Below are 12105 nucleotides of genomic sequence, written 5' to 3'. Positions count from 1 at the left end.
GACCTTGAGCCTTAAGACTTAATTAAGAAACTCCCAACACTCGCTGAATGTTGTGGATGAATGACTCTTTGTTCCTCTGGTTTGAATAGAAATGTCTATAAAGTCATCCAGTGTTTGTCTCACTGCTTGGTGATGGATATATAGAGGTTAGATAACTTGTCTCTTTAGTTACACAGGTTGAGAAGAAATATACTCAAAGAGCTATACTTAAGGGACTAAATCCAAGGAACCTCAACTGCATGTGGACTTGATCTATACAATGAAATTCTGGGCACCGAACTCATGCTGTAATGGCATGAGATTTTTGCAGCCTTGGGAGGGGTGAATATATTCTGCATATGTAGTAGTAGTAGTGTTAGTCGCTCAGTCGTGTCTGACTCTTTCCAACCCCATGGACTGCAGTCCACCAGGCTCCTCTGTCCATGGGATTCTCCAAGCAAGAATACTGGAGTGGGTTGCCATGCCCTCCTCCAGGGGATCTTCCCGACCCAGGGATTGAACCCAGATCTCCTGCAATGCAGGCAAATTCTTTACCAGTTGAGCTGAGCTGAGCTACGGGGAAGAACCATTCTGTATATGTGAGGGATGTAAATCACTAGGGGTCAGAGGGCAGACTGTACCCAGACCCCAGGATAGTTAGCAGTGAACATTGTATCCTGGTATTCATCCCCTTCTCTTAAATGTGGATCGGATTTACTGATCTACTTCTAATAGCATATGGAGGAAGTGATGTGATGTCAGTTCTGAGTGAGTCTGAGATTAGTTCTGGTTTCAGTTTTGAATGATCTTGATCACTCCCTCATGGGTCATGTGGCCTGGAGAAAGCCAGGGGCAATGTTGTGAGGCAGCCCTAAGGGAAGGCTCACTTGATGAGGAAGTTCAGTTCAGTTCGGTCACTCAGTCATGTCCAACTCTTTGTGACCCCATGGACTGCAGCACACCAGGACTCCCTGTCTATCACCAATTCCCGGAGTTTACCCAAACTCATGTCCATTGAGTTGGTGATGCCATCCAACCATATCATCCTCTGTCATCCCCTTCTCCTGCCTTCAATCTTTTCCAGCATCAGGGTCTTTTCCAATGAGTCAGGTCTTCGCATCAGGTGGCCAAAGTATTGGAGTTTTGGCTTCAACATCAGTCCTTCCAATGAACACTCAGGACTGATCTCCTTTAGGATGGACTGGTTGGATCTCCTTGCAAAAAAGGGACAAAAAAATGCCAAGGGATTCTCAAGAGTCTTCTTCAGCGCCACAGTTTAAAAGCATCAATTCTTCAGTGCTCAGCTTTCTTTATAGTCCAACTCTCACATCCATACATGACTACTGTGAAAAACCATAGCTGTGACTAGACAGACCTTTGTTGGCAAAGTAATGTCTCTGCTTTTTAATATGCTGTCTAGGTTGGTCATAACTTTCTTTTTAAGGAGTAAGGGTCTTTTAATTTCATGGCTGCAGTCACCATCTGCATTGATTTTGGAGCCCCCCAAAATAAAGTCTGACACTGTTTTCACTGTTTCCCCATCTATTTCCCATGAAGTGATGGGACCAATGCCATGATCTTAGTTTTCTGAATGTTGAGCTTTAAGCCAACTTTTTCACTCTCCACTTTCACTTTCATCAAGAGGCTCTTTAGTTCTTCACTTTCTGCCATAAGGGTGGTGTCATCTGCATATCTGAGGTTATTGATATTTCTCCCAGCAATCTTGATTCCAGCTTGTGCTTCATCCAGCCTAGCTTTTCTCATGATGTACTCTGCATATAAGTTAAATAAGCAGGGTGACAATATACAGCCTTGATGTACTCCTTTCCCGATTTGGAACCAGTCTGTTGTTCCATGTCCAGTTCTAACTGTTGCTTCCTGACCTGCATGCATACAGGCTTCTCAAGGGGCAGGTCAGGTGGTCTGGTATTCCCATCTCTTTCAGAATTTTCCACAGTTAATTGTGATCCACACACTCAAAGGCTTTGGCATAGTCAATAAAGCAAAAATAGATGTTTTTCTGGAGCTCTCTTACTTTTTTCGATGATCCAGTGGATATTGGCAATTTGATCTCTGGTTCCTCTGCCATTTCAAAACCAGCTTGAACATCTGGAAGTTCACAATTCACATATTGCTGAAGCCTGGCTTGGAGAATTTTGAGCATTACTTTGCTAGGGTGTGAGATGAGTACAATTGTGCAGTAGTTTGAACATTCTTTGGCATTGCCTTTCTTTGGGATTGGAATGAAAACGGACCTTTTCCAGTCCTGTGGCCACTGCTGAGTTTTCCAAATTTGTTGGCATGTTGAGTGCAGCACTTTCACAGCATCATCTTGTAGAATCTGAAATAGCTCAACTGGAATTCCATCACCTCTACTAGCTTTGTTCATAGTGATGCTTCCTAAGGCCCAATTAACTCACATTCTAGGATGTCTGGCTCTAGGTGACTGATCATGCCATTGTTGTTATCTGGGTCATGAAGATCTTTTTTGTATAGTTCTTCTGTGTATTCTTGCCACCTTTTCTTAATATCTTCTGCTTCTTTTAGGTCCACCCCTGGAGAAGGAAATGGCAACCCACACCAGTACTCTTGCCTGGAAAATTCCATGGACAGAGGAGCCTTGTAGGCTACAGTCCATGGGGTCACAAACAGTCAGACATGACTGAGCAACTTCACTCTCTCTGTTAGGTCCATATTATTTCTGTCCTTAATTGAGCCCATCTTTGCATGAAATGTTCCCTTGGTATCTCTAATTTTCTTGAAGAGATCTCTAGTCTTTCCCATTCTATTGTTTTCCTCTATTTCTTTGCATTGATCACTGAAAGAGGCTTTATTATCTCTCTTTCTATTCTTTGGAACTCTGCATTCAAATGGGTATATCTTTCCTTTTCTCCTTTGCTTTTTGCTTCTCTTCTTTTCACAGCTATTTGTAAGCCCTCCTCAGACAGCCATTTTGCTTTTTTGCATTTCTTTTTCTTGGGGATGGTCTTGATTCCTGTCTCCTGTGCAATGTCACGAACCTCTGTCCATAGTTCATCAGGCACTCTATCAGATCTAGTCCCTTAAATCTATTTCTCACTTCTACTGTATAATCGTTAGGGAATTGATTTAGGTCATACCTAAATGGTCTAGTGGTTTTTCCTACTTTCTTTAAGTCTGAATATGGCAATAAGGAGTTCATGATCTGAGCCAGTCAGCTCCTGGTCTTGTTTTTGCTGACTGTATAGAGCTTCTCCATCTTTGGCTGCAAAGAATATAATCAAGCTGATTTTGGTGTTGACCATCTGGTGATGTCCATGTGTAGAGTCATCTCTTGTGTTGTTGGAAGAGGGTGTTTGCTATGACCAGTGCGTTCTTGTGGCAGACTTCTATTAGCCTTTGCCCTGTTTCATTCTGTACTCCAAGGCCAAGTTTGCCTGTTACTCCAGGTGTTTGTTGACTTCCTACATTTGCATTGCAGTCCCCTATAATGAAAAGGACATCTTCTTTGGGTGTTAGTTCTAAAAGGTCTTGTAGGTATTCATAGAACCATTCAACTTCAGCTTTTTCAGCACTTCTGGTTGGGGCATAGACTTGGATTACTGTGATTCTGTTGTTTTTGAGATTGTATCCAAGTACTGCATTTCAGACTTTTTTGTTGACTATGATGGCTACTCCATTCCCTCTAAGGGATTCTTGCCCACAGTAGTAGATATAATGGTCATCTGAGTTAAATTCACCCATTCCAGTCCATTTTAGTTCACGGATTTCTAAAATGTTGACATTCACTCTTGCCATCTCCTGTTTGACCACTTTCAATTTGCCTTGATTCAGGGACCTAACATTCCAGGTTCCTATGCAATATTGCTCTTTATAGCATCGGACCTTGCTTCCATCACCAGTCACATCCATACCTGGGTGTTGGTTTTGCTTTGGCTCCATCTCTTCATTCTTTCTGGAGTTATTTCTCCACTTATCTCCAGTATGATACTGGGCACCTACTGACCCGGGGAGTTTATCTTTCAGTGTCCTATCTTTTTGCCTTTTCATACTGTTCATGGGGTTCTCAAGGCAAGAATACTGAAGTGGTTTGCCAGTGGTCCAGTGGACCACATTTTGTCAGAATTCTCCACCATGACCCGTCCGTCTTGGGTGGCCCCGTCCGTCTTGGGTGGCCCTACACGGCATGGCTCATAGTTTCATTGAGTTAGACAAGGCTGTGGTCCATGTGATCAGATTGGTTAGTTTTCTGTGATTGTGGTTTTTAGTCTGTCTGCCCTCTGATGGAGGATGAGGAAGTGAGGCCTGCCAACAGCCACCTGAATGAGTTTTGAGGAGGATTCTTCACAATGGAGCCACTAACCTTCAGCTTATAACCTGACTGACGACTGATGAGATATAGGTAACAGAGGCTGAGATAAGGAATCTTTTCTGTTTTAAGCTACTAACTTTGGAGGTAATTTGTTATGCAACAAGAAAGAGAGAGAGAATTGAGACACCATATGGAAAGGAAGAAGGTAAATCAGAGAGTAGACAGGACACAGTCCTCTTTTTTCTTCATCAAGAATAATACTGAAGTTAAAGAGCAGGAGAGATACGAAATGATCACTGTGAAAATAATTAGTAAAAATATGCTGCAGTGAGAAAGGTAAGTAAGAGGGGAAAGTGATAAGTACTCTTGCTGAAGATTCTTTTATGATCCAAGGAGATAAACAAAAAGCTAGTTCAAGAAAAAAGAAGTTCAGTGTGGTCTCTGAGGGGGAGAGGATGGGTCATGGAACCATTAAAAGGCTACTGACATCATGGAGGCATCAATGAAAAGTCACGAAATCCCTCATAAGGGATTATATTCTGGGAACCATAATTACAAAGTCACTAGGGTTGGCTCTGAAATGACTGATGTTGAGGAGGAAAGAGGGTGATGCAATCTCTAGAAGTAGGGGAGTTCATGATTTATTTTGGAAGCAGTATTTGGAAAAAAAAAAAGAACTCTTGGCAAATCTTTATACTCACATTATTAAGGAGGCCAAGGATGATTATTCAGATGTAAAATGGTTGCTAGAGATGATGTAGTTGTAAGGGTAAAAAACTGTTATAAAGTTATAAATCTGCTGCTTAAAAAACTGGACAGATGGGAGATGTAGACTCAGGAAGAGAAATGCAGGCCCAGCTATGGCAAAGGAGGGAACACTATCCAACTGGACACATACTCTCGCCTGGTGATATTAAAGTCTAAATGCACATTACAGCTAGCAGAAGAAGGCCAGGCAGCTACTACCCAAGTTTAAAAAAAAACAAAACAAACAAAAAACCTTAAAGAACAGCAAACAACTAAGCAAATTTGAAAAAAAAAATTCAAAACTTAAATATAGCAAAAAATAATTTCTTTTATTTTTCTTTTTTATCCAGGAAAAAAAATGTATAATTACTGTTAGAAAACAAATACTTGGTTATATGCGCCAAACGAATCACGCGCCTATGGCTGTGCTAGGTTACCACAGTGGACACAAACGAAATGCTGGTTCCTAAGGTGCTTACGGACTAGTTGGAGACTCAACCTTTATGTGCATAAACAGCTCGAGAAGGACTCAAGAAAGCACAGTCAGCCTGACAAAAAGGTGGTCCTTGGGGTGGTGAGATGAGTTCCAGAGGGAGCAGAGCATCAGGAGACAGGACAGGGAGGCCAGAGAGGAGCTCGAGGGACTGTGTGGTATTAGGGCCGGAAGAGGAAAGATTCCCAGCTCTAGTATCAAGGTGGGGGACCCTTCAAGGAGGGGCTGATGACAGGACAAGGGTCAGGGAGCTCCACTGGCAGCAGAGTCAGGGAGCTGATGCCTCACAGCTGGGACATGAAGGGTTGAGATGGGAAGAGTGGGATTCCAGTCTAGTCATTCATGCTTCCTTTTCACAAATGAGTGTCAGTTCAGGGAAGGTTCTGTACCAGGGGCAGTGGAGATGCGCAGAGGTGTACAGCCTGGTGGGGAGACCAGAGAGTGAGATGGATAACACTTAAATAAGGCAGAGGGCACAAGGAGATCCCTGTGTGAATCTCTGATCAGGGCAGTAAAGCTAGGCCTGGGAGAGTGATTAGGGCACTGTGTCTACCTAGGACCTTGATTCTTTAAAGCAATTTGTTAGCAAAAGAAATCACAGCAGGGTGAAAGAGGTTAAAATGAACAGTCAAATCTTAACTTTTTGTGATTTTTTTTTTCCCTTAGCAGAAAATACCAATGGTATGTGACCAACAAAGCATTTGATGACACAGTACATCTAATTTTTCCAAGCTGAATGAGGAAGGACATGTGGAAAGGGAACTGGAAGCAGTGTCATCCCTCACGGGGTGCCTTGAAGGCAGTCAAATGGGTTATGACTCCTGGTACCCCTCACTCTGAGCTTCAGGTTCTTTGTCAAATGGGATCTCCCTGCCCTCCCAGGGCAGCTGTGATGATTGTGAGTCATGACCTTACACAGCACCTGTGCGGAGTGCTCAACCAATTGTTTTATTGTTGTTGAAACTTGGGTTGCTGAAAGATAGGTGAATGCTCATGGCAATTAAGAATGTGTTTAACTTTTTCTTCCTCAATTTTTCTCTTTTCTTCCTGTGGTTCTCTGTCATTTATCTAACTTGATCGTGGGAAAAGAAGACTCAAGGAGGAAGAAGGTAAAAAATAGGTGGATATTCAGCAAGGTGAAGGCTCTGCCAATAAAAAGACAGTAAAGATTCAGACCTGAGTGAGTTTATTAATGCAAATTTATTCTTTCACCAAAGAGCCCAGAAAAAGTGAGGTGCAATCAAAAAGAAAATCAAGGGAGAAAGTAAGGAAAAAGAAAGTCAGTGGGCTACAAAGGATACTGGGAAACAAGTTCTGCAGGGAGGCACCGATTAGAGGTGGAGGTTAAAGAAGGCATGACTATGCTGTGGTCAGTAGAGTAAGTTAAGATAAAAATCAAACCCCATCTTGGTATGATAAATTGAAAAGCTAATGATGTTAACCTGTAGGTCTTAGAGTGGTTAAAACTGAAATTTATATAAGACATTGGAGTTAAATATTTAATGGCTGGAGAGAAAACCAAGATGGATTATACATTAACTATGTAAATTTTTCTGCATCCCCCACCCCACAAAGAAAAAATAAAAGACCTGAAGTATATTTCACTATAATATTTATCACTTCAGTGCTTACTCTTTGCCAACCACTGTTTAAAGAGCTTAATAAGTATTAATCATTTAATCCCCACAGCAACTCTGTGAAGAAAATACAATTAACACCATTTTACCAATAGAGAGATGAGGCACAGAGAGTTTAACTTGCCCAAGGAATCACAGCTTGCAGGTCACCACAATGCAAAAACTGCTTCCTACAATTATCCTAAGCCTGGTCACAAACTTTGGGTAGAGTCACCCTCTAGCGGGGAATGAGTTTAGGGCCACCTACAATGAGAATGGGCTTCCCTGGTGGCTCAGTGGTAAAGAATCCACCTCCCAAAGCAGGAAACCCGGGTTTGATCCCTGGGTTGGGAAGATCTCCCAGAGAAGGAAATAGCAACCCACTCCAGTAGTCTTGCCCGGGAAGTCCCAAGAACAGAGGAGCCTGGTGGGCTACAGTCCAGAGGGTCGCAAAGAGTAGGATGTGATTTAGTGAATACACAACAATGAATAAGATCACAAATCATTCCTGAGAAGGAGATGGTGACTTTGGACTGACAGTAGGTAGTCCTTTAAAAATCACACATGGTTGCCAATTCGGTTGGAGGGACACATAAGGTGAAAAAGCTGAAAATGGATGTGAGTGGCCAATAAAAAGAATGAAAAGGCAATAAAAGATCGTAGTTTATCAGATTCCCACCTGTGGTAATACGAAGAGAATCCCTGATAAGAATTCACACAACAGACATGATGCTAGATAGTCATGAGGTCCCGAGAGCCTCCTCGCAGCGTGGTTTGGCCCTGTGATCGTGTATTGGTGTGGGGCTCACCTTGCCTATATTTATGCTATTTGTCTCCTCCTAGGAACGATACCCAAAAGAATGAGGCTGGGTCTGTGGTAAAAATACACTACAAGAATCTGAGATATCATTATTCTGCAATACATTTCTATTATTAAAAAAACAAAACAAAACAAAAAACCACTAGAGGGAAAATTTACCTTGCTGGTCTGTAATTAATGAAGCCTGACTCTTTCAAAGGCAGAGAAGGTAGCTTCCCTCAACCCCACCCACAACCGGCACTGGAACACAGGGAACGCTGCAGAAGGGAAGAAGAGGCTGATTTCAGAGCCAACAATTGTGACTCTCACCGGTTTGACTTTCTTTGACAGGACAGGACCTGGAGCTGTCTCCTGCTGAGTCATTTCTGTGTCTCCTCCTCCTTCACCACCTGATGCTCCTAGGAAACATAAAGATTAAAAATTAGAAAAGCACCCCTTTCTTTCTCCCATTTCTAGCATAATCTTGGTACCATCTTTTCAGAAGGTTCTGTCCCTTGACTCATTAATTTCACCTCTAAGAAGCTGAATTTAAGAAAATGATCCAAAATGAAGATAGCGATTGAAGAACCAAGGTGGCAGTATTATTTATAAACCTGCACAAATGAAGATTATTCAGATGTCTAAAACTGAGACTGTTTAATTAAGGAACACACACTGAGTTGCATGGTTGAACTCTTCATTTTCAGATAGAAAAGTTGTTGCTTGCAGGGATAAAGTAATTTGCCCTAGGTCACACACCTGGGAACCCAGATCTATCTGAGTCCAAGGTCTTCCCCCACAAGTGATGCTGCCTGTACTGAGAACTAGCCAGCTCTCAAACGAAAGAAAACGTGACAAAAGAATTATACATCATGAGAAATTCTTATTTTAAGTTTATTAAATCTTTCAACACTGGAAAAAGTAAATTCTTGTCCTAAGAATCAGGAAAAAAAAAGTTTTTAACAATATTTCTGTTTAAAAAGCTCTCTTAAAGAAACACGGCAATCACAGGTTTTTTTTACTTCCCATGCTATGCTATGCTATGCTAAGTCACTTCAGTCGTGTCCGACTCTGTGTGACCCCATAGACGGCAGCCACCAGGTTCCCCCGTCCCCCGGTTTCTCCAGGCAAGAACACTGGAGTGGGTTGCCATTTCCTTCTCCAATGCATGAAAAGTGAAAGCGAAGTCGCTCAGTCGTGTCCGACTCTTATCGACCCCATGGACTGCAGCCTACCAGGCTCCTGGGATTTTCTAGGCAAGAGTATTGGAGTGGGGTGCCATTGCCTTCTCCTTACTTCCCATAATGCTATCCTGTCTTCCAGATTTTAGTGGCTGTTCTATCTGAATACATTTTTGAGTCTTTGAAAGACTTCACTCACTCCCTTTGAGTTTTTCTGTACATCTCAAAGCCCAAAATATGAGTCTTGAGTAATACTGGTCAGAATTCATATTTAGGTACAGATTAACTAGTCCAGTAGTCTTGAGACGGTTAGTTTTATGTATCAACTTGATTGGGCCATAGGGTGGTCCAGATATTTGGTCAAACATTACTCTAGATGTTTCTCTGTAGGTGTTTCTGGTTGAGATTAACATCTGAATGGATGGACTGAATAAAGCTGACTGCCCTCCCTAATGTGGAAGGATATATCCCATCAAGTATGGCTGGAATAGAACTAAAAGTATGACCCACCCTGAGTAAGATAATTTTTTCTGCCTTTGGACTTGAAATGAAACATTTGGCTCTTCCTGGATCTGCAGCCTGCAGGCCAATGAGCTGGAACTATACCATCAGCTCTCCTGTTTCTCAAAGCCTTCTTAACTAGAATTGCAACTAAACAATTGGCTCTCCAGGGTGGCCAGCTTGTCGGTCCACGCTGCTGATCTTGGGGCTTGACAGCCTCCATAACTGCATGAGCTAACTCCTTTACACACACACACACACAGACACACACACACATGACAGAGAGACAAAGAGAGAGAACAATAAATATAGATAGATATGTAGCAAAGATATCTATTTCCCTATGGCTTCTGTTTTTCAGGAGAATCTTGCTTCATAACTGTGTAGAGTGAAAAAAAGGACTCTACCCAATCAAGCAGTAGCAGGTAGAAGATTAACAGGGCTTTTTAAATGAATGATTAAGTTGGCACTAAAAGTATTTATAGAACTGCTTCTGGGAAGAAAGTAGTAGTAGTCATATTTTCCCCTATTCCTCCTGTTAAGTTACAGCGAAAACCCCTGAACATTATACATAAAACAAACAGAGGAAATCTCTGAAAGGTGGAGAGAAGTCAGACGGGCTAGGGACTTTGAGGCCCAGGGAACAACACAGTGGTGAACTCAGTAGATTTTCTTTTAGCTCATTATCTCAGACTTGGAGCTAAAGAAGCTAGTAACTTGGAAATGCTAAGTCTGAGCAGAAAAAAAAAAGCCCCAATAAAAGTATGCTACATTTAACAAAATGACCAGGAAAAGGACAGCCTACCAAGACTGAAAACCTTTAGATAACAACTACTTGATTCCAGCCAAACACAACAGAAAAGCTGTGACCCTGCCTACCCCAGCAAAGGCTGAGTGGGGAACCAAGCCTTCCACCTTTGTCTGGCTGTAACGAGGCACCCCAACTTCTCTTCCACCTTCCCTCAGGCTGGTGGTCAGAAGTGGTCGAGTAGGGACTGAACTCCTGAAGAGATTTTCCTCCCTGAAGGGCTGTGGGAAACCCCTGTTCTCTAGCACTACCACCACCAGTGCAGTTCAGTGGAAAACATGTGAGCCTGGACTTACCCCTCCTCCCGGCAGTAATGAAGGGTACCTCTCTTTCCCACTACAGTCAGAGAAAGCCTAGTAGAGAATCAGGACTCTCCATACTGCCCAGTGGTAATGAGGCCAACACCTACACTAGTGTTTCAGCAACCACTAAAAAAGCTATACAAAGAAGTACACTCAAAAATATTAAGACAAATCAAAACAGAATTCTAAAAAGTTCAAGTAACTCACAAGAAGGCAGGAAAGATAAACAAGAAATAGCAAATAAACAGAAAAGATGAAATAAAATTACAGACTTGAATCCCAACATAGCAATAATTATATAAATTTAAATGATCTAAACACACCAATTTAAAGACAGAGGCTGACAAAGTGGATTAAAAAACATGACCTAACTACATGCTGGGGCTTCCTGGATGGCTCAGTGGTAAAGAACCTGACTGTAATGTAGGAGACGTGGGTTCAGTTCCTGGGTCAGGAAGATCCCTTGGAGTAGGAAATGGCAAGCCACTCCAGTATTCTTGCCTAGAATATTCCATGGACAGAGGAGCCAGCCAGGCTATAGTCCATGGGGTTGCAAAGAGTCGGACATGACTGAGCATGCATGCACCTATATGCTATTTATATGAAACTTATTTCAAATATAACAGTATAGCTAAAAGCAAAATGATGGATGAAATGTAACATGTAAATATCGATAAAAAAAGCAGGGGTTATATTAATACATTATACTCTATTGATTATATTAATATCAGCTTATATTAACATATTTATATATATCCGATATTAATATCAGACAAAGGTTGAATAAATTAGTTGTTTCTTTAGCCTGTGATGCTTTTTAGTTCCAAAAAGAAAACTGCTTTTCTGAAGTAAAAATGCTAGTTCTGTGATTTCCATTAAGAAAGTACGACAAGAACAGCATGGGGACCCAATCTAGCCAGCCTGGCTCCAGCATCTAGATTCCTCCAGGACTGCTGGCATTTGAGGAATTGAAGCCAGGACTGCGCCGCTCAGTCCCAGTGGCTGACTCAGCCCATGGAGTGGAGTCCCCAAGACGGTGCCGTTTTGTCTCCAAATCCCTGAGGGTCTACATTAAAAAAAGAAAAGGACATGACCAGATGGGATTCGTTAAACTCTTCCAGAAGTAGAGTCAAGTACACTGTTCTTTTTCAACCCCAGGCGAAAAGAGCAAAAAGCTAAAATTAAAAGTTGCACATATATTTTTCCTTCAATCCCTGTCTTTGTCCTCTTCATGAGAAGTATCAGAAATCCAATTTCTCAGCAACTTCTGTAAGCTTCTAAGTATTTGCTTGCATGGACTCCTTCAAGGCCCTAGGGAGAGTACTGGCAGTGGATCATGGATAACTTTTCTTTAAAAATTCGCAAAATAAAGATATATGGGGATTAAA

General features: G+C 41.9%; 1 protein-coding gene across 4 annotated transcripts in view; it reads right to left on the bottom strand.

Annotated features, from left to right (window-relative positions):
• The window catches only part of CMSS1 (cms1 ribosomal small subunit homolog), a 397325-nt gene that overhangs the window by 31434 nt on the left and 353786 nt on the right, over window positions 1-12105 (bottom strand). For all 4 annotated transcript variants that reach the window (XM_070368318.1, XM_070368341.1, XM_005896838.2 and 1 more), the window contains one exon: window positions 8256-8344. In XM_070368318.1, coding sequence (XP_070224419.1) covers window positions 8256-8344 — 89 coding nt within the window. The remainder of the gene's footprint in view (window positions 1-8255; window positions 8345-12105) is intronic.

Source organism: Bos mutus, chromosome 1 (genome assembly GCF_027580195.1).
Source record: "Bos mutus isolate GX-2022 chromosome 1, NWIPB_WYAK_1.1, whole genome shotgun sequence".
Lineage (NCBI taxonomy): Eukaryota > Metazoa > Chordata > Mammalia > Artiodactyla > Bovidae > Bos > Bos mutus.
The sequence above is the reverse complement of the archived record's forward strand: the minus strand, read 5'-3'. Positions and strand labels throughout refer to the sequence as shown.